Source organism: Pezoporus wallicus, unplaced genomic scaffold (assembly GCF_028554395.1).
Source record: "Pezoporus wallicus isolate ANWC-B61680 ecotype Strahan unplaced genomic scaffold, APGP_CSIRO_Pwel_v1 contig_593, whole genome shotgun sequence".
NCBI lineage: Eukaryota > Metazoa > Chordata > Aves > Psittaciformes > Psittacidae > Pezoporus > Pezoporus wallicus.
In genome coordinates this window covers 868,182-885,794 of record NW_026642342.1, presented here as the reverse complement: position 1 = coordinate 885,794, position 17,613 = coordinate 868,182, and the positions used below count along the sequence as shown (strand labels likewise).

Below are 17,613 nucleotides of genomic sequence, written 5' to 3'. Positions count from 1 at the left end.
GGTTATAAAGTAATACTGTACTTTTTAGACTAACACCTTCAGACAAAAATAATAGGGTTTATAGTTTTGATGACTTAACACAAAGAAGTGCAGTGCTTGTTAAATGAGGAACTTGGGTCATTGCATGAACAGATAACATCCTCACAAAGCACCTGGAAATACTCTGGTTTTAATGAGGGCATTTAAATGAAGGCCGTAGGAAAACTGAATAGGATTTATTTATTTTTTAAGGGCAGGGCTGTCTTTCTTGGTTAACCGAGGTTTCTAGCAATGTTTTAGTGTCTTTTGACCATTCAGACACATTCCATAGGTAGAAGGAAGCATTATGTATAAACCTACGACATTTACTCATATTTAATCTTTCAATTGTAATCTGAGCGGAGCATTGGAAAAGCTCACTCTTGTGCCTGGCCTGCCTGAGCTTTCTTCCAGAGGCAGCTCCTCCTTCCTGGGAGGATGGGTTGGGCTGGGTGTTCCCAAAGGACTATGGGCAGTGAGGACAGGGTCTCCTCACCCCTCTCGCTGTGGGTGCCAAGCACAGGGAGGGTCACCATGACCCTCTGGCTTGGCATGAGCTCACCTTGTTGTTAAGCAAGCAGGAGCCGCCTCCTCCTGCTGTCAGGGGGCACCGGCTGTGAGCGCAGTGAAATGACGTTGGGTGTCGATGACCAAGACTTACCGTGGGGTCCTGTGGTCTTGCAGGTTTGTATGACTGTTGTCAGGATACGTTCTTTACTAACTGTAAGTAATTAGCAATATTCACAAGCTGTGAGTGTCTCCTACCCAGGATTTGTTCAGATGTCTTAAGCACAATAAGCTGCCTCTTCCCTCTGTACCTGTAAAACGTCAGTGGAGCAGCCTCGTCCTGGCTGGTGTTTCGTCAGCCAGCACGGTGGCCCGTGTGTCACCGTGCTCCATCGCACACCCCAGTTCAGAAACACGCTCGCACAGAAACGTGGTTTCTTTTCTTTGCACAAACACGGGCGTACGTGTGCTGTAAGAGACGTGCCCTGGGCTCACGCTCCATGCTGCCAGGGAGAGGTGTGTATATTTCTCTTTAATAAAATACTAAGCAACTGGAGCTCTGCTTGTCCTAACTGTGTGTTTGCCACACCAGAGGGAAACATTCTCATGTTTCCAGTAAAGGAAAAGCCAGGGGAAAGACGGCAGGGAAAAGAGCTGCAAGCCTAAGCTGAGGTCTGCCAGCAGCCCCTTGACTTACCTCTGGGTGAGTAGGCCTACATATGGCTGCATGCTGGGAACATCAGCCTGGGGCACCATGTTGTAGTTCTTGATGCTTGGGGTGAAGGTGAGCACACGGTACCCCAGGGTGCACAGCAATAATGCTCCTCCCCAGCTGTGGGCTCTGCACAACTGCCAGTGCTTCTGTTTTCCTTGGAGGCAGCAGCGCTGCCCCGTATTCCTGCTGGGACCCTAAGGGTATGGTACCCTGAAACATCCAAGTGAACAAGGGGACAGGAAAGATAATGATCACCAGACCAATAACACACATGGCTGGGGCAGGAGGTGATATAGCATAGAAACACCACTGCTATTAGGTTGCAGCTGTGTGAGCAGCGTGACAAAGGTGGTGCATCTTTCTCTATCAGAGTTCAGCAGCAACTGCACTAAAAAAACGGGAGCCAGCAGCACTGCCAGAGCACAGCCCTCACCCACTCCCTGGGGCACAGTTCACACAAGAAAGTTCAACCAAGGGACTTTTAATGGATGTTTGTAGGTACACGCCACGTGCAGGTTGTTTGCTCACACATTCTCTGTGTTCTTCAGCCTTTTCCCATCTGCCTGTTCTGTGCCCTCAGACCCCTGACTGCTACCATGAGACAGTGAGTCAGGCCTTGCCAAAACAGCTGCTTTTACAAGTACTACAATTAAACCTCAGGTACAGTACCCATCCACAGAAACCACACAGCACCGTGGAACACGGGCTCTGGGCTTAGGACAGGCCACGCTCCTCCAGTGGAGTGGAGCTGGCTCAGTTACTTGGCCAAGTTGCCACCGCTGCCATGAGCCTCTGGGTCAGTGCAGGTAGCCCAGCACTGCACGGTGCTTTGGCACACTTGGTTTTGCCCCCAGAGTTCCCCCCAGGGCTGCCTCAGGCACCCACAAACCCACCAGAGCCCAGCAAGACTCCACACAGCACAGAGGGTCCTAGGAAAGGTGGGAGAGGGTGGAAAGTCCAGCGTTGTGATGGAAAAGCTTCCCAGCACCAAGACCTGAAACCAACCATAGCCTTGCTGGGGCTGGGGGCAGCAGTGTTAGTCTTCAGCCAGCGGAGGGGGAGCCAGATGGAGTTGGAAGTTCTCGTTCTGGAAGACACTGCTGGTGGTTGGGTCACCGTGGGAGATGCTGAGCAGCCCGTGCTTCTCGCTGCTGTGGCCACGGGACAGCTCTGTCAGGAGAGCCAGCTGCAAGGCAAAACCCATATACATCACCCACTGCACGGCAGCACTCGTGCAACCACAAAACCTTAACATCTGCAGAGAAAAGGGCACAGGGTATATATGGTACGTAGTAACCCTGCAGAACTCCATGCAGGACAACTTCAAAACAACCTGAAGGTTGTTTTAACCTTACCTAATTGAAAACAATCCCAGAAAGAGCTGGAAATAAAATACCAACAGCTGCAGCCACAACAGGCAGGAGGCACAAGGAAAATGCAGGGGACAGGGGGAGCTGCACTTCCCTTGAGACAACACGGGGGGCAGGAGGAGGGAACCTGGGTGATGGAAGGAGCCAGTGGCTGGAGAGGAGGTTATCTGCAAATCTAAGCGGATTTAAGAAACTTCACGCCGTTTGTCAGGCCCAGCCCCGAAGCCTGAGGCATTTCCATGGCTTCACTGCCAGTGAATTCCCCAGCTCTGTCAGAGGCAGCGTGACTGCCTTGGGATGTGCAACAGCCAGCTCCCGGCACAGCAAACTGCCAGCACTATAGCACTAAACGAAACCCAAGAGAGAAGCCAAAGCCCATGCTGCTTTGTAGCACAAGTGTTAGTACCGGGCTTGACAACAAGCAAAATACCCTTTCCCAGTTGAAACCCAACGGAAGACAGGCGGGTACGTACCCTGGAGGTTCCTCGGTTGAGTCGGCAGAGCTGGTCAAAAGCTTGGATTTGCTGAGGATCCAACAGGGACTCTGAACTTGTCTGATAAAAGAGAGGGAAGAGGTTACAGAAATAACACACAACGAGATGCCAAGTTACTACACACAGAAATTCATCCCTGCTCCCATGCTTGGGCCTGGAGCAGCCGGTCTGCAGCCTGTTCAGGGGGGCTTTCATAGCCACCCTCCTCTGGCTTGAAGCCACTGTCTGGGAAAAAAATACCCTATTCTTGCTCAAAGAACAGAGATACGCTTACATCCACAATGACTTCTTGTTGAGGTCTGTAGCTGATGGCAGACAAACAGAACTCGGTTACCTTTGAGGAAAGGAAGACAAAAAAGAAAGGAAAAGGAGAGATGGAAAAAGAGAGAAAGAAATGGGACGGGAAAACTCCCCCACAGCCAGCTGGGGAGAGAAGTAATGGGTCTGCAGATGGGCAGCCTCTCCTGGGCTTTTCCCCAGGCAGCACCAGCTCCCCCCAGCCCTTTCTTGTCATCTGATAGTCTCCCCCAGCCCAGCTCAGCCTCCCTGCTGGGTCATGACACACTGTGATCAGGCACAGGCTGTGCATGGCTATTATGGGGAAGGATTACTGTGCCAATGACTAGTATCTACTAATGGTATCTCTTCTAAGGTCCATTTTTAACCTTAGTAGGATGTTGCAGCCTAAAAGGTAGGAAACAAAGGGTGGGAAGGGGGCGAGGAGACAAGGCAGCCTGTGCATCAGCGGCAGCCACATCCCCTGAGGAACTGGACACAAAGGACATCATGGTACTGCCCAGCAACGCCAGCATTTGCTGGGTACAAGGGCAAGCATCTCCCAGCAGTGCCAAGGCAGAACTGCAAACAGGGGGACCACAGCCTGCAACAAGAGCATTAACGCAAGGAGGGCTGCATACATACTCAAGCTGCTTTAAAAGGCATCATTAACATATCCCAGGGGGAGGTGACAGAGCATCACGGATCCTTGTAGGTTTGTTCCATTTTATCACATCACAATGTTTCTATTTTGAATGTTTCTGCTCATATTCCAAAGCAAAAGCATCATCAAGAAACTACAACAGAAGCCAAGGAGAACAGCCTCCCTCATGAGCAGCAATCTGGCATCTGTTGTCTCTGGCGATCTATTTTTAAGGGAACATTCAATGTTCATTCTCAAATATTTTCCCCAAAATAAATTTCCCAAGGGCTATTATCTCAAGATGCTGCAGTCCTACCAGTGCGTACTGACTGAAGCTGCATTTACTTTAAAGTCTCCTTGGCACTGGATCAAGCCCAACATGAAGAACTTGTATCACTGCCTTCAAGGAAGGTGATAACTGCAATGATGGCTGAATTCCTGATCCCAGGAAGGCAGAGAGGGCTTCACTGTTCTGCCTAAGCCAGGAGTTGGGACCATTCCCAGTCAGGAACAAGCTCCTTGGCTCCTACCAGCAGCCAGGCCCTTCTCCCAGGGATGGTGTTCTCTAGGGTTGCAGCACATTCATTTGCTTTCTACTTCTCATCCATTACCGGGCGTTTAAAGAGCACGTTCCAAAGCTCTGCGAAGATGACTCCCAGTCCTATCTGGGGAAATCAGCACATGCTGTAATGATATGATGCTCTTCAGGGCACGGCACACTGGCTCCCAAGCTCCTCTGGAAGAGCTCACCATCAGCTCTTCGTAAGAGCCAGCAAGATTCAGTACACACCCTAGAAAGTACACCCAATAGTTACCCAAAGCCCAGGGTACTAAGGTACAGCTTTAAGGTACTCACCCCATGGTGAGAAGCACCCTATGTCCCAAGCAGAACCAAGCAGCCCTGCCCAAAGAGGGTGAGAAGCTGCAGTCTGCAGTGGATAAGTTCTGGTGGAAGAAGGAACAATGCTTTGCCAGAGATCCTCCATCACATGCTCCCCTTCGTACTCAGCTCCAAGCAAAGCACAGCCAGGACAGAACCTGGCCACTCACCTCTCCATCATGTGAATGTCCCAGAGGTGGCTCAGAGCTGGTGAGCCCAGGAATGCTCTGGGGGAAGAGGCACCGAACCCACAATGGCTGTCCTGAAACCTGAATCATTCCATTAACTCTCCTGAAGCCACGTGCATCTTGCCTTTGAGGCGTTCATAGGTCTGAGGGGAATGTGTTAAGTGCAATCATTATGTTGGAAGCACCTGCTCAGCCTCACTTCTTCCCCCTCTGAGATATTCTTTATACATGTAAATAGCTATTTGCTAATCACCAATCAAGCAACCAATGTCCATATTCCCTGCACATATGGCATCGGCTTTGAACCAGAGAGCCTGTGACAGTGGGGGTCACGTATCTGCAGCTGCCAGGTTTTAAAGGGACTTCCCAAGGGACAGACAGGTCAGTCTCACTTGGAAAAGAACAACAAAAAGCAAAGAGGGAATAAAAGAGTTACTGGGACCACAGGCATTCAAGGACAAGGAAAATGCAATGTAATTGGCCTCCCCTCTTCTGCTATCTCTTTACCACACATATGTAACTATCAATCAGACTGTTCTCCAGGCTGATGAGCTGAAATATCGCAGGCAATTCTTTCTGTTGTCATGGAAACAAGTGCTGTCAGGCCTTTTCCTTTTTTTAACTGTGTCACTAAAGGCATGTTTTCATTCAAGAGCTACAGGGAGGCTCCTGGAGTCCAGCATCAGGAGTCAGGCATTAGTGGAACCTACTCAGCTCACTCACCCCGCAACACAGCTTATGCCTCCAGTGCTGCTGCAGGGCCAGCCAGCTCGTCAGTGTCTACATCAGTACCAAGTGGTTCAGCACCTCCAAGCCATTTCCAGCCAAACCCTTCAGAAAGGGCTCAGGCTAGATTCAGAACCCAAGGGATGCAATTTATCCCCTTGAGGATCTGGGCCAGCAAGGAGAAGAAAGGTTCCTTTGTGTTTTACAGTTCTCACAGATCCCACCACTATAATGCTAATCTCCATTGCACATTTTGCTTGCACGCATTCCACCTCCTTCAGATAGTCACCACACAGCCCTCCTAAGCCTACAATTATCTGTAATTTAACAGCTACAAAATCCATCACCAGCTAGTGCCTAAGCAAAGCAGATTATACAGCAGTTGTAAGCAGAGGCACCATTAACAGTCATACCAAGAGACCCATCCAAGCGCTGCCTTCCAGAGCCACACCTTCCACAAACGATACTGTTACATCAATTAGAGAATCAGAGCATCAGAGCATCACATTACCCTGGAGGCAGCTCCAGAACATGGTGTGGATGCAGCCAGAAGTCCTGGGGAAGGTTTTGGGATTCCCGGGAATAAAACTAAAATCCACCTCCCTCATTTACAGAGCCAAATCCATAGGCAACAGATGCCAAGTCCACCTTTTGCCATTCCTCCCCTGTGGTTGGACACCTATTCCATCATGGCTCAAGTAGCCTTACAAAAAGGTACCTCAGTTCAGATTTTTAATAAGCCAATTCATGTAAACCCAAGTATATCTACCTCTTTTTCACAGAAAAAGGACCTGCTGTTTTCATGGTGCCCCCAAGAACATGGAGCAGTCAACTAAAAAGAGAGCAAGGCAGGTAGCTGCTCTGACCCAAAGTCACTAGAATGACACTGAAGTTACAGAATTGTTACTGGAGTTTGGCAAAACCTCAGGACACCCCTTGCAGGGCACAAGCTGCCTGCTGCAGACCTCTGCAGAGCTACTGCAGCATAAAGCACCACTGCTGCGGGACAGATGCTGACTGGAGGTAGGAAGTCTTGCAAGTCCCTCTGTGCAGTGCCCTCTTTGGCACTGACTTGCCAAAGCCTTCCCTCAGCACTGCAGCAGCAGCACTGTCACACAGGCCCGTGCTACAGCTCTGTCCTCTGATGTCTATGGCAGCAGAACAGGAAAGCAGATGTCTCTTATTTCTACTTGAACTTAGCTAAACTTCAGGAGCAAACCTCCTACTCAAGGCAAAGGATAGGACAGGATTCTTTGTGGTTTAATAAACTCGCTGCTGCTGCAACATGAGATACTGCAGTGACCGAGGAGAGAGGAAGAACTGTCTGTATTAAATACCAGAAGCACACTGGCATACCTCCATTCTCCCTCTGCTAGGCTGTTCAGCAGCTCACGCCTGCAGCGGGCACTGTTGGAATATTCCTTTGGACTCCCGCTGATGCCTTCAGCCAAAAGAGCAGTAACACTGCTCAGGATTAATTAATCCAACAGAAAACACACATCTCACTGGACAGACAGCATGGCCCAGCAGATGAGATTCTTATTTGTAATGTAGCAGGCTTCAAGGGCAGCATGGCACATGGATTAACCATTACATAAAGATGAAGTGCAACAGACTGATCTCAATTCAGTGCCGGAACCCAAGAGGACAGAGTGCCATGAATGAAGGCAAATAATTCATTTTCTAAATGTGAGCTAAGAGGCTGCTGTACAGCATCCCACAAGAGCCAACCACAGAAGACAAGAGGTGCAGAGTTCTCTCAATGGCATGAGACTGGGGAGGGAAAGAGAAGGCAAAGACATAAAGGACAAAGCCCTACTTGGTGTACAAAGGATTAGTGACCGCTCCTGCCAGAGGTTTACTGATAACATGACCCCAAACCTTATAGAAAATCCAAGTGGACACCTCTTCTATCAGTTCCCTTCATAGCTCCTGACACCTGTGTAGCAACCTGCTATTGCTGTTTAACAGGGAAGTTTATAACATGCTTACAAACAACTCTGGCCTTGGGAGCTCAGCTGCAGCTGCCCAAGCCTGTCTACACTCAACTCCCATACAGGATGCCATTTTCATTGTGCCACGTGAGAGTAAAGGAATGGGTAAGAAGGTGGGACATGGAAACTGCAGCTTTCCATTTTAGGTATTTACAAGAGACAGATGCTCATCTGCCACCTGCATTCCTGAAAGCTGCCCTCCGAAACAGCCAGTGACACCCTCAGCTACAGCAAACACTACTGAAACAGCCATAATTCCCTCTCATACCCTCCCAACTGTGTACTACAAACTGAACCAAACCTTCAGCTTCTACTTATTTTGCTCCCCTCCTTCAGAGGAATATCAGAAGAAAGGAGTCATCTGCCATCGCCTTAACCATTTGGCCTCTTAGTTATTGCTCAGCTTGGAATGGGCAGCAATCACCCCCTCCAGCAGCAGCAGCAAGCACAGCACCACAGGTAGGTCACTGGGCCTCTCCACTCTGTGCTGGGTCTGGAAAAGCAGCCTCTCCTGGCAGATGGGAAGTCACACATTTTCCTTCCCGGCTGTGCTCCAAGGCAGATCTGTGAAGATAGACTGAAAGCCTGCGATTGCACAGAGAGGACATGCAATGAGCTCTGCTGGCTCCTTGGAGAGCAGAGACGTAACTGTCAAGCACTGTGCTAAGCTACATAGAACTATTGGCAACAGGGACTGATGCAGTTAGTGGGAATATCAACAGGCTGCAGCAGCCCAGCATCTGTTACTATCTTATCGTATCACAGAATGGTTTGGGTTGGAAGGGACCTTAAAGCTCATCAAACCCATCCAACCTGGCCTTGAACACCTTCAGGGATGGGGCAGCCACAGCTTCTCTGGGCACCTGTGCCAGCGCCTCAGCACCCTCACAGGGAAGAACTGCTTCCTTACATTTATCTCAATCTCCCCCCTGTCAGGTTAAAGCCATTCCCCCTTGTCCTGTCCCTACAGGCCCCTGTCCAAAGTCCCTCTCCAGGTTTCTTGTTGCCCCCTTTAGGCACAGGAGCTGCTCTAAGGTCTCCCCTTAAGGAGCCTTCTCTTCTCCAGGCTGAACCAGCCCAGCTCTCTCAGCCTGCCTCCAGAGCAGAGCTGCTCCAGCCCTCACGGCTATCTCTATGGCATCTGGACTCACTCCAACAGCTCCATGTCCCTCTTGTGTTGTTGTCCCCAGAGCTGGATGCAGGACTGTGGGGGGGTGGGGGGGTGGTGTGTGACTCAGCACAGCAGAGGGGAGAATCCCCTCCCTTGACCTGCTGGCCACACTCCTTTTGATGCCGATTTACATGAGTCTGTCCTACAGATCCTTCTAGATATTAAATGTTTCAATAAAAGGGAGGAAATTTTCATCAAACCATGATGAAAATGAGATGCAAAGTAAAGCAAGGATTACCCACTGAAATTTTGCCATCTTTTCTCTTAACCACGACACAGCACTTCTCCAGGTGAGCCCAGGAGCACAGGGCAGCCAGTCTCACTGGGCTTCACTTCAGGGAGTATGAAAGTCAGCTGTCTCTGCATCGTGTTAGCCTCTCATGAGTCCTAGAGGGCAACACTTTGAATTGTAGGCAGTAAAAGGAGATTTCTGCCAGGCTACAGATTGCTATAGGAAGGAAGGGGTCTGATTTTCTAAAACAAAAACCAAATCAAACACAAACCAACAACAACGGCAACAAAACCAGCACCAAAACCCAAAGAAAACAAACAAACCAACCTCAAACACCCAAACCAACTGAACAAGAAATTTAACTAACCACCCCCCAGTATGAAAAGTCCAAGAAAATAGTTTTGATTTAAAAGCTGTTAAAGGAGAATTATGATTTTGAAATGAGTCTTCTAAATGTGTGGTTTATTTTCCATTTCAGCTGTGGTGCCAGTCCTCCTCTAGTTAAGGCTCCCACGCTCCATTTTCTCTTACCAAATCACTTGTTTTTCCAATACATTACAAGAAATCTTATAGCACAGATGTTCTGCTGATGAGAAGCCAACAGTACAAAGTGTCTCTAGTTCCTCCCTTACATGGATTTTCCTATGCATTGCTGAAGAAGGAGTCTGCCACCAAAGCCACCTCCAAAGCCAAAGGACTGAGTATTTTCTCAGTTAATATGGATGTGGGAATATTATCTATGGAGGAGAATGCATAATCTTGTAACTGTTTAAAATGCTAATTACTGGCTTGGTGCCATTGGGGGGCAGGGGGGGAAAGCATCACACTTGGGCATTTTAAAAGTTATAGAGTCCTTGGAAAAATCTTGCTGTTGCTGGGATTCAAGCTATAACTGATGTTCACCGGTGCACTGAAAACAGTGAAACCGGCTCCGTCTCTGATTGAGAGGGGTCATGTAACATTTGACTAGCTCTAAAGTAAGTACTGACAAAAAAAGAAGTCCTAAACCTTCATTCTTACCCAATACGAAGTGCACAGACATGCTGCAGCGGGACATTTAACATCTCAAGTAAGTGATGCACCATGGTACCAGCTCCTCACAGGTAGAAGTGAGTCACGAAGCTCTGGGTTGGGTGGAAGGCTGTGTCCCAAATTGGGGTGCTGGTGGTAGGCACAGAACAGAGCTCAAAGGTGGAGTGTGACAAAGTGGATTAACTATGGATCACATTCATTGTCCATCCTGGTGTGACTTGACAGGACTAAACTTCATCTGGAAAGCCCTAACAACAGTGCCCTTAGAACTCAGGCACAATCTCAAACTGAGAATAACCAGAGCATGTCAGCTTAGGGGCTCATGGCATGTTCTGCAGAGCTCACGGCCCAAGAGCCAAAACCGTGTGCCTCTGTGATGCCTAGTATATAGGCTAGCAGAATAAATGGAAAACACAAACTAGCTCACTGAAACGAGGCAAATTAGTTTTGGAGATCAATGACTAAGATACCACGAGTATTTCACTTAAGTATTTAGGCAGAAGCCCAGCTACTGTGCTTTCACTTAACAGGCCTCAGCTAACTTCAAACACTGTAACGTAAAACCTGCACATTTTAAATCAGATTTGAAAACCACACCACAAACACACATGCTTTCATTTCTTTTAACATTCATTTATGGTATGGTATCAGGTAGGAAGGACAGGAAAGATAATAGATGATCAGTTTAGACCCAGAAAATTTCCCTTGGGAAGACAGCAACGCTTAGGGCATAACAGAGGAAGCACAAACTTTTGGTAGCAAAACCAGAAAAAGTCCCTTTGCCCTAGTGATAGGAGAAGGGGGAATGGCTTTATGCTGAGAAAGGGTAGATTTCGATAAGATATAAGGAAGAGGCTCTTCCCTATAAGGATGGTGAGGCCCTGGCACAGGTTTCCCAGAGAAGCTGTGGCTGCCCCATCCCTGGCAAGTGTTCAAGACCAGACTGGACAGGGCTTGAGGCAACCCGCTTTAGTGGAAGGTGTCCCTGCCTTTGGCAGGGAGTTGGAACTGGATGAGCCTTCCAACCCAAACCAGTCTGTGTGATTCTATTCTGCTTCACTGGGGCAGAATGTCTCAAGCACTCATCACAGCAATGCTCCATTTAAGTAAGTGCTATCACCAGATTCAATAATGGTTCAGTGCTGCCTCGTGCCATCTCTCCACCTCCTCCAGTTTCAAGGCAATTGCTACAAAAGTCATGCATGCAAAGCAGGGACAGAGAAAACACTGTCTTTTGGGCTGTCGTTTCACATACAAATCTCAACAGCATTGCAAAATTCCAACTGACAGTCTTTGTTTCAGCAGAGCAGAACTGGTACTACGAAATGCACTCCAGATGCTCACTGGCATTTCTCAGTATGAATCTATTCCTAATTCAAGGCTTGCTAAGAAAATAAATGCCTAAACAGAAGATTTCACTAGCGGGGAAGGGGGGTATATGCGTGTGTGAAAAAAACAACCCACATTAGATTTTGCCAACAGGCAGACTAAGCTTTCAGGGTCTTCAAAGTGCTTGCAGAAGAATACCCTCCCCACATATCTATGCACAGAATGTCCAGAAGCTTTGGAGCTGGCTCTCCAGGGTCTAGGGAAGGCAGGGCTGGAAGCACTACTTTGTTAGTGTAACCTCCCTCTGGGATTTCCTGTTCCTTGTTTGCAGGAACACCAGCTGTGGAAGCAAGAACAGCTTGACCAACAGAGACCTCTTGGTCTGCCCAGTGCCAGCAGAGTTCAGAGACAATGCAGAGAAGCCCTTCACCAGAGAACTGCAGCACCAAAAGGCTGAACAGACATTGTGACAAACGGGAATAAACCCCTTCTGCACCTAGGGTGGTACCAGCGACCATGGCTATCTTGGACACAGGCTGAGGACCGTTGAGAACACACAAATGGGGAGGGGAAGGAGCCCCTTCCTTCAGTTCCTTTGCTTGCCTGCATCTATCTCCAGTATCTTGCATCATCCACTAGGTTAATATAGAAAATGCACCTTTCAAACAGGCCTTAATTCTGCACAGAGCCGTGTCATTTCAAAACATGGGGGCTCAGCTGTTTTTCATGCTTTATTCTCTGCTTATATTTGAGACTGAGTAAGACCAAACCCTGCCACACCAGCAGGCAACAGCCTTCCCCCAGCACCCAGTTCTGTGCTCCACAGGACCCTCCTCACCCTCCTGCTTTTATCTCCAGTGCAGCCAGGCAACACTGCATCCATCTCCTCCACCTGGCATTCCCAGCACTTCCTCCCCAGAAGGAAAGGCCTGTTCTGTAATGCAGATCACTGCCTGGCCAGCTGAATTGTTACAGAGGGTTAATGAACACCACTGAGCAGCAATTGTTGAGCAAACAAACTTCCCGGAGAAGCTAGAGATTTTACTCTCGATTGCCAAGTCTAAATATATTGAGCTTTTTAAAGACCTGACTGCGCAACAGTTTAATCACATGCAAGTACAACAGTTAAATATTATAATGTATGAGTAACATCGCAAACTTGGAGAGGATCTGGGACATCAGGAGGTGGGGGGCTTGAAGCAGTGTTCAGGCTCCACTGAGACAGAGCCAAGCTCTGCTGGGTCGGCTGCGTGCCGCAGGAAGCGATGGGCTTCTCTGCCAAGAGCACATGACAGACAGCAGGGAAGCATCCAGCACTCTCAGATGGTCTGGCACAGACATTTTCTAGGTAGTGCTAGGTGATCTGTGCTGTAGCCTGCTTTCTTCCCCATCCAGTCTCTCCATGCCTCCCTTTATGCTGCAGTCCCAACCAGCCCCTCACTTTTACAGACAGAGCAGTTAAATAAACTGATAATATCCCTGTCCCAATGATTCTGGTGTCATCTGGAGCATTTTCCACTTTATTCTGCTCTGGGGTATGTCCAGACTGGTATTAAAGGGGAGACACAGGTGTTCCCTGACTGACCAGCCCATGGGAAACCCAGTGATAACCAAGTTTTAAGGCACTGGTACAAAATGTCAGGCACTTTAACGATGAATGTAGTTTTAGTACTTAGTTCTGCCTTTAGCTTCTGAAGTTAAACCTGGTCTGTCAAACCCATTTGCACACATTCCTTTGGAGATCTCTAGAAGGTAAAATATGGGGCTGCTGAATCTGGCGAGCTTTAGAGCCAGCATCGATACTTCACTGTAGCAAGACGGTACATAAAGTGACGAGCATTTCTAAGCAGGCTGTTGGGACAACAGTTGGTTTTATTATCTCCTGGGAAAGCTGTTCTTTCTGCCACTATATGAGAAACTAACACAAGTTGACTGCAACGATTGCATTGTGCTCCATACGTTCCTCAGAGATTACTTTCCCCCCAAGTCTCCCTTCAAGCAGGAAGTTTCTGGCTTTGTTAATACAGAGGCTGATGGAAGTTGACTAATGCTGTTAGCCATCTTTTGATTGGAACTGATTTGGCAGAAATTGAAATAATCTGCTCAAAGAAAACTAAAGTACTACTATAAAAACATACTCCAAGATTGAATTACTCTGGTTTCAGAAGTGGAAAAACACTGCTTTGCATGCATCTGTGCAGTGACAAATGCATAAAGTACCTTGAGGCATTTAGGAACAAACCTTCACAAGTGACTGCCTTTGCAGGAATGTTGGGAAAGGGGTTCAGCTCCCCATGGTGCAATACCCCTAAAACATATCCCAACAAGCTACCTGCCATGTTTGCTTACAATCCACAGTACCACAGAAGCATTCATATTGAGACTGGACTTTTCACATTAGCGATGGTGAAAAAATTCTTGCACACAAATATGGACAATAAACACAAACTAATTATCTCCTCCCTCACCCAAATCCAGCTGTATCTGTCTTGTTTACACACAAGCTTCTTAAAACATTGTGCAAGCACTTAATGAGTGGGATTAATTCCAGATCTTTTACCCAGAGCCAGGTTATCTGTCATGAAGATAGAATGGAGGCTCCACGATCCAGCCACAAGCAACGTGACAGCTTTTAATACAAGTTTTATATAAAAGGCACCTAAAAATAGTTTGAAAGGAACTGTCCCCAGTGGCCCACCCCAGGCTCTCACAAACAAGAAGCAGCAGTGGATGCATCTAGCGGGCTATCAGCTGCAAGCATCCAGCTCCCCTTCAGGCTGGTTAGTAGTTCCCAGACCTTCTGGATGGACACGTATCAATTACTTCCACAGCTCTGTATACCCACACCAAAACAAAATGACATTCATAAATGTGACTAGTTAGCTGCTGATACTGTTTGACAGTTACTGATCATGGGTTTGTCTGGAAGCAAAGACAGACAGAACAATGAAGTGACAAAGCCTCTAAGCACTGCTTGATGTTTACTTGAAGAACTGCCTCACAAACCTTACCTGTGCCAAGGGTGCTCCACTTCCTTTTTTTAGCTCTGAGAAGTTCTCGCTCAGTTTTCCTCCCTTGTTACTTGAGTTGCACTTGTAGCATATCCACCTCATCAGGCCTTTAGTTACTGTCCCACACTCTTTACTCAACAGACACAGCGAATGGTACAAGTGGCCACAGCTGTAGAAGAGAAAAGTTTTGCTAGGTCCTTGAAAGAAGGGTGACACAACCTGACAGCTCTACACTGTGGAAGAGAAATCATACTCAATGGAAAACAAGGCTGCTTATATGTAAATACAGCTCAGTAGTATATACACTCCCTTCATACCTCCACATCCTCCTGCAATATTTCTAGACTTGCAAAGGTAACAGTAGATGTCCATTTGCTGATACAGCCACAGATCATAATACCAAGGTAACAGTGATCTTATTTAACAGCCACCTGGCCACAGACAGGAATATCAGAGATTCCAACTAGGGACAGAGTCAGACCTGCAGTAGATCCAAGATGTACAAATACAGGCAAGGGAACCCCAGGTGCTGCAATTGTACACGTTGTATTTCTGGGAGAGATGACTGATAACCTGACAGCTTACTGAACAGCTCTCACTGAATTGTAAGACAATTCTTTCCAGCAGAGACAGAGCTGGCTGCATGTAAAGAAGGCTGGCTCTGATAAGTTTGATTAGCCAGCCTATTTACAGTGCAAGGGAGCAGGGAGGGATACATGCTCACAGGAATACACAGGATTACTTGTGCAAGTCAAAAGACCAGTAGTCGTTTGTGTCTTTTACAGCTACTAACATGATCACAGCTGTGACCCTATACCCCTTAACTTTACCTGAAAATAATGATTTCATCAGCAGTTTCTTGCCTTCTTTTGTACTGCTGCAGACAAATGCAGCAGTAATCCTGCTTTGGGGTAAGCCCTCTAGTGACAGAAGCTCTTAGATTACACAGGGACCAGTGGAGATCATGGTTGAGAAGATTCGTAGTTGTCTCTAGAAGGGTCTGCGTGGAAGATAATATACAGAATAACTAGGTCATTTTGTCACCTCCAGACTGCAGAAACTTTATACTTATTGATTCTTCACAACAAGCAGCTTAGCAGATCACTAACAGCAAAACCAACCCAACAAAATTGCTTCTCTTTATGTATTCTAGCCATTGTCCTCAAAATTGTCCTTTTTACCACATGTGCATGGAGGCAATACCCTTTCAGTCATAAATGGGTCTTCTACTGATTTTTGTCAAAGACCATTAAGAGATACATGGTAAGCTCATTTTGTCATCTTCCATAGCAGACCCTCCCTTTCCCCCCCCCCCCCCCCCCCACCTGGTAAGCCACTGCTTACATCCCCCATTTTAGGGCTCTGGTCTGTGATCTATCAGTGCTCTGTCGCAGCAACTCAGAAAACATTACAGAGGTTGCACCAGTTGTACATGCAGCCTGTACCAGACAACTGCCAGGCAACAACAGAAGACCTGTCATGCTGCTCAGAGCAGTCCTTTACCAAGAACCCAAACAGAGATAATGGCTTTTTATGTTCAGTCCTTCACAGTAAAGCTATTTCCCATTTTATTGTTCAATTGCATGCTCCTGCATGGAGGCCTGAGCCATAGCTTGGATGGTAGTGCCATATGGTAGGCAGGATGAGGGAGGGTGAGTTTGGAAGAAGACTCTACATTCTGTTATAGGGAAAGAGAGTTTTAAAAACTGTTGAAGTTTGGACACTGCCTGGGATTTGAGACTGGACAAAGGAAGGCAGGAATGAGACAAAGGTGAAATCTCATCAGGTGACAAAGGAAGTGCAGCATTGCCGTTGGGAAGTGGCAAAGCAGCCCAATTAAAAAAGCTTTTATTTAAAACCACATAAAAAGACAAAACATACTGGGCTTGAGCTTCTAAATCCCTAACTGCAGGATGAGCTGGAGAAAAAGCAGATGTTTATCCTTTCAGTACATTAAACAGAAAACTGAACTACAGGGGTGTTCACCATGTACTTGTCAGCCCCTTCACTTGCAATCTGTTTGTGAGCAATGCAAACTCATTCCCCTTCCCCCAATCACACAAACATGTCACTTTCACATCCATTTGCTTTCCTTTGCAGAGAGAAATGGAAAACAGAGTAGAAGGCTAGATAGCTAAAAGTAATCCCAGTACACAGCAGTGGACAGAGCAAAAATGCATGTAACTTACTTGTTCATAGTTAAAAGTGTCCAGCATTCCCAGGACAAGTCCTTGAATTTCTCCAAGTTTCCCTTTTCCATAAACTGGATCCTGCATGAAGAAATGAAAAGCAGCAGTTGAATCACAGGATGTGACCATTTTGGCTTTTTTTTTTAACCCCTCCAGGTTGGCATTGCAAACAGGCACACGGGCAAAGCATTGGAAGAGGGGAGAGGGAGAGACTTCTGCAATGTCCTCCCCTCCTGCCAGGCCCCACTGCACAACAAGAGAGCAGGCTTCTGCTAATGGGTGTACTGGACCATGCCAGAAAATACCTCTGCCCAGCAACTAGCACAGCCAGAGTTTCCCAACAGCTCCTAGTGTCCACCAGCACTAGCAGCCACCAGCACTAGGGTCTCCTGAGCAGAACTGACCCTGAAAATCTCTCCACACAGTTGCAGAAGTGCCAGCCCCTACCAATGTGCAGTGTGGTATCATTTCCAACATGCATGTGCCAGGAACAGCTTCCTCCTATTTGCCTTTACAGCAACAGCATGATTGGACTAGAAAACTGCACAGTTTCACTGAGGAAGATGCCCTGCAAGCTGTTGGCTAACCAGCTGGGATCCAGCCCATCTTTGTGTCCTTAACATAAACAGCATGGAAAAGGTGCCAGGTTAGTAGCAGGATCTGCCACTGACTATTGCAGTGGTACTGATCCACATTGTGTAGCCCTGTGGCCTCAAAAGTCTGATGCACAGAAAAGCAAAGCTTGGTCCTCCCCACCCCAAACTGGCACCAGTGAGGCACACACATGCCTATAATCAGAACAAGCCTATTCAGGAACACCTCAAAAGAGGATCAGGGG

General features: G+C 47.5%; 1 protein-coding gene across 2 annotated transcripts in view; it reads right to left on the bottom strand.

Annotated features, from left to right (window-relative positions):
- Positions 1-1,756: 1,756 nt before the first annotated feature.
- VPS8 (VPS8 subunit of CORVET complex) overlaps positions 1,757-17,613 on the bottom strand; it is a 74,246-nt gene continuing 58,389 nt past the window's right edge. For both annotated transcript variants that reach the window (XM_057429315.1, XM_057429316.1), the window contains 5 exons: positions 16,776-16,856; positions 15,417-15,586; positions 14,587-14,755; positions 3,084-3,164; positions 1,757-2,426 (listed from right to left, as the gene is read on the bottom strand). In XM_057429315.1, coding sequence (XP_057285298.1) covers positions 2,277-2,426; positions 3,084-3,164; positions 14,587-14,755; positions 15,417-15,586; positions 16,776-16,856 — 651 coding nt within the window. In that variant the 3' untranslated portion in view covers positions 1,757-2,276. The remainder of the gene's footprint in view (positions 2,427-3,083; positions 3,165-14,586; positions 14,756-15,416; positions 15,587-16,775; positions 16,857-17,613) is intronic.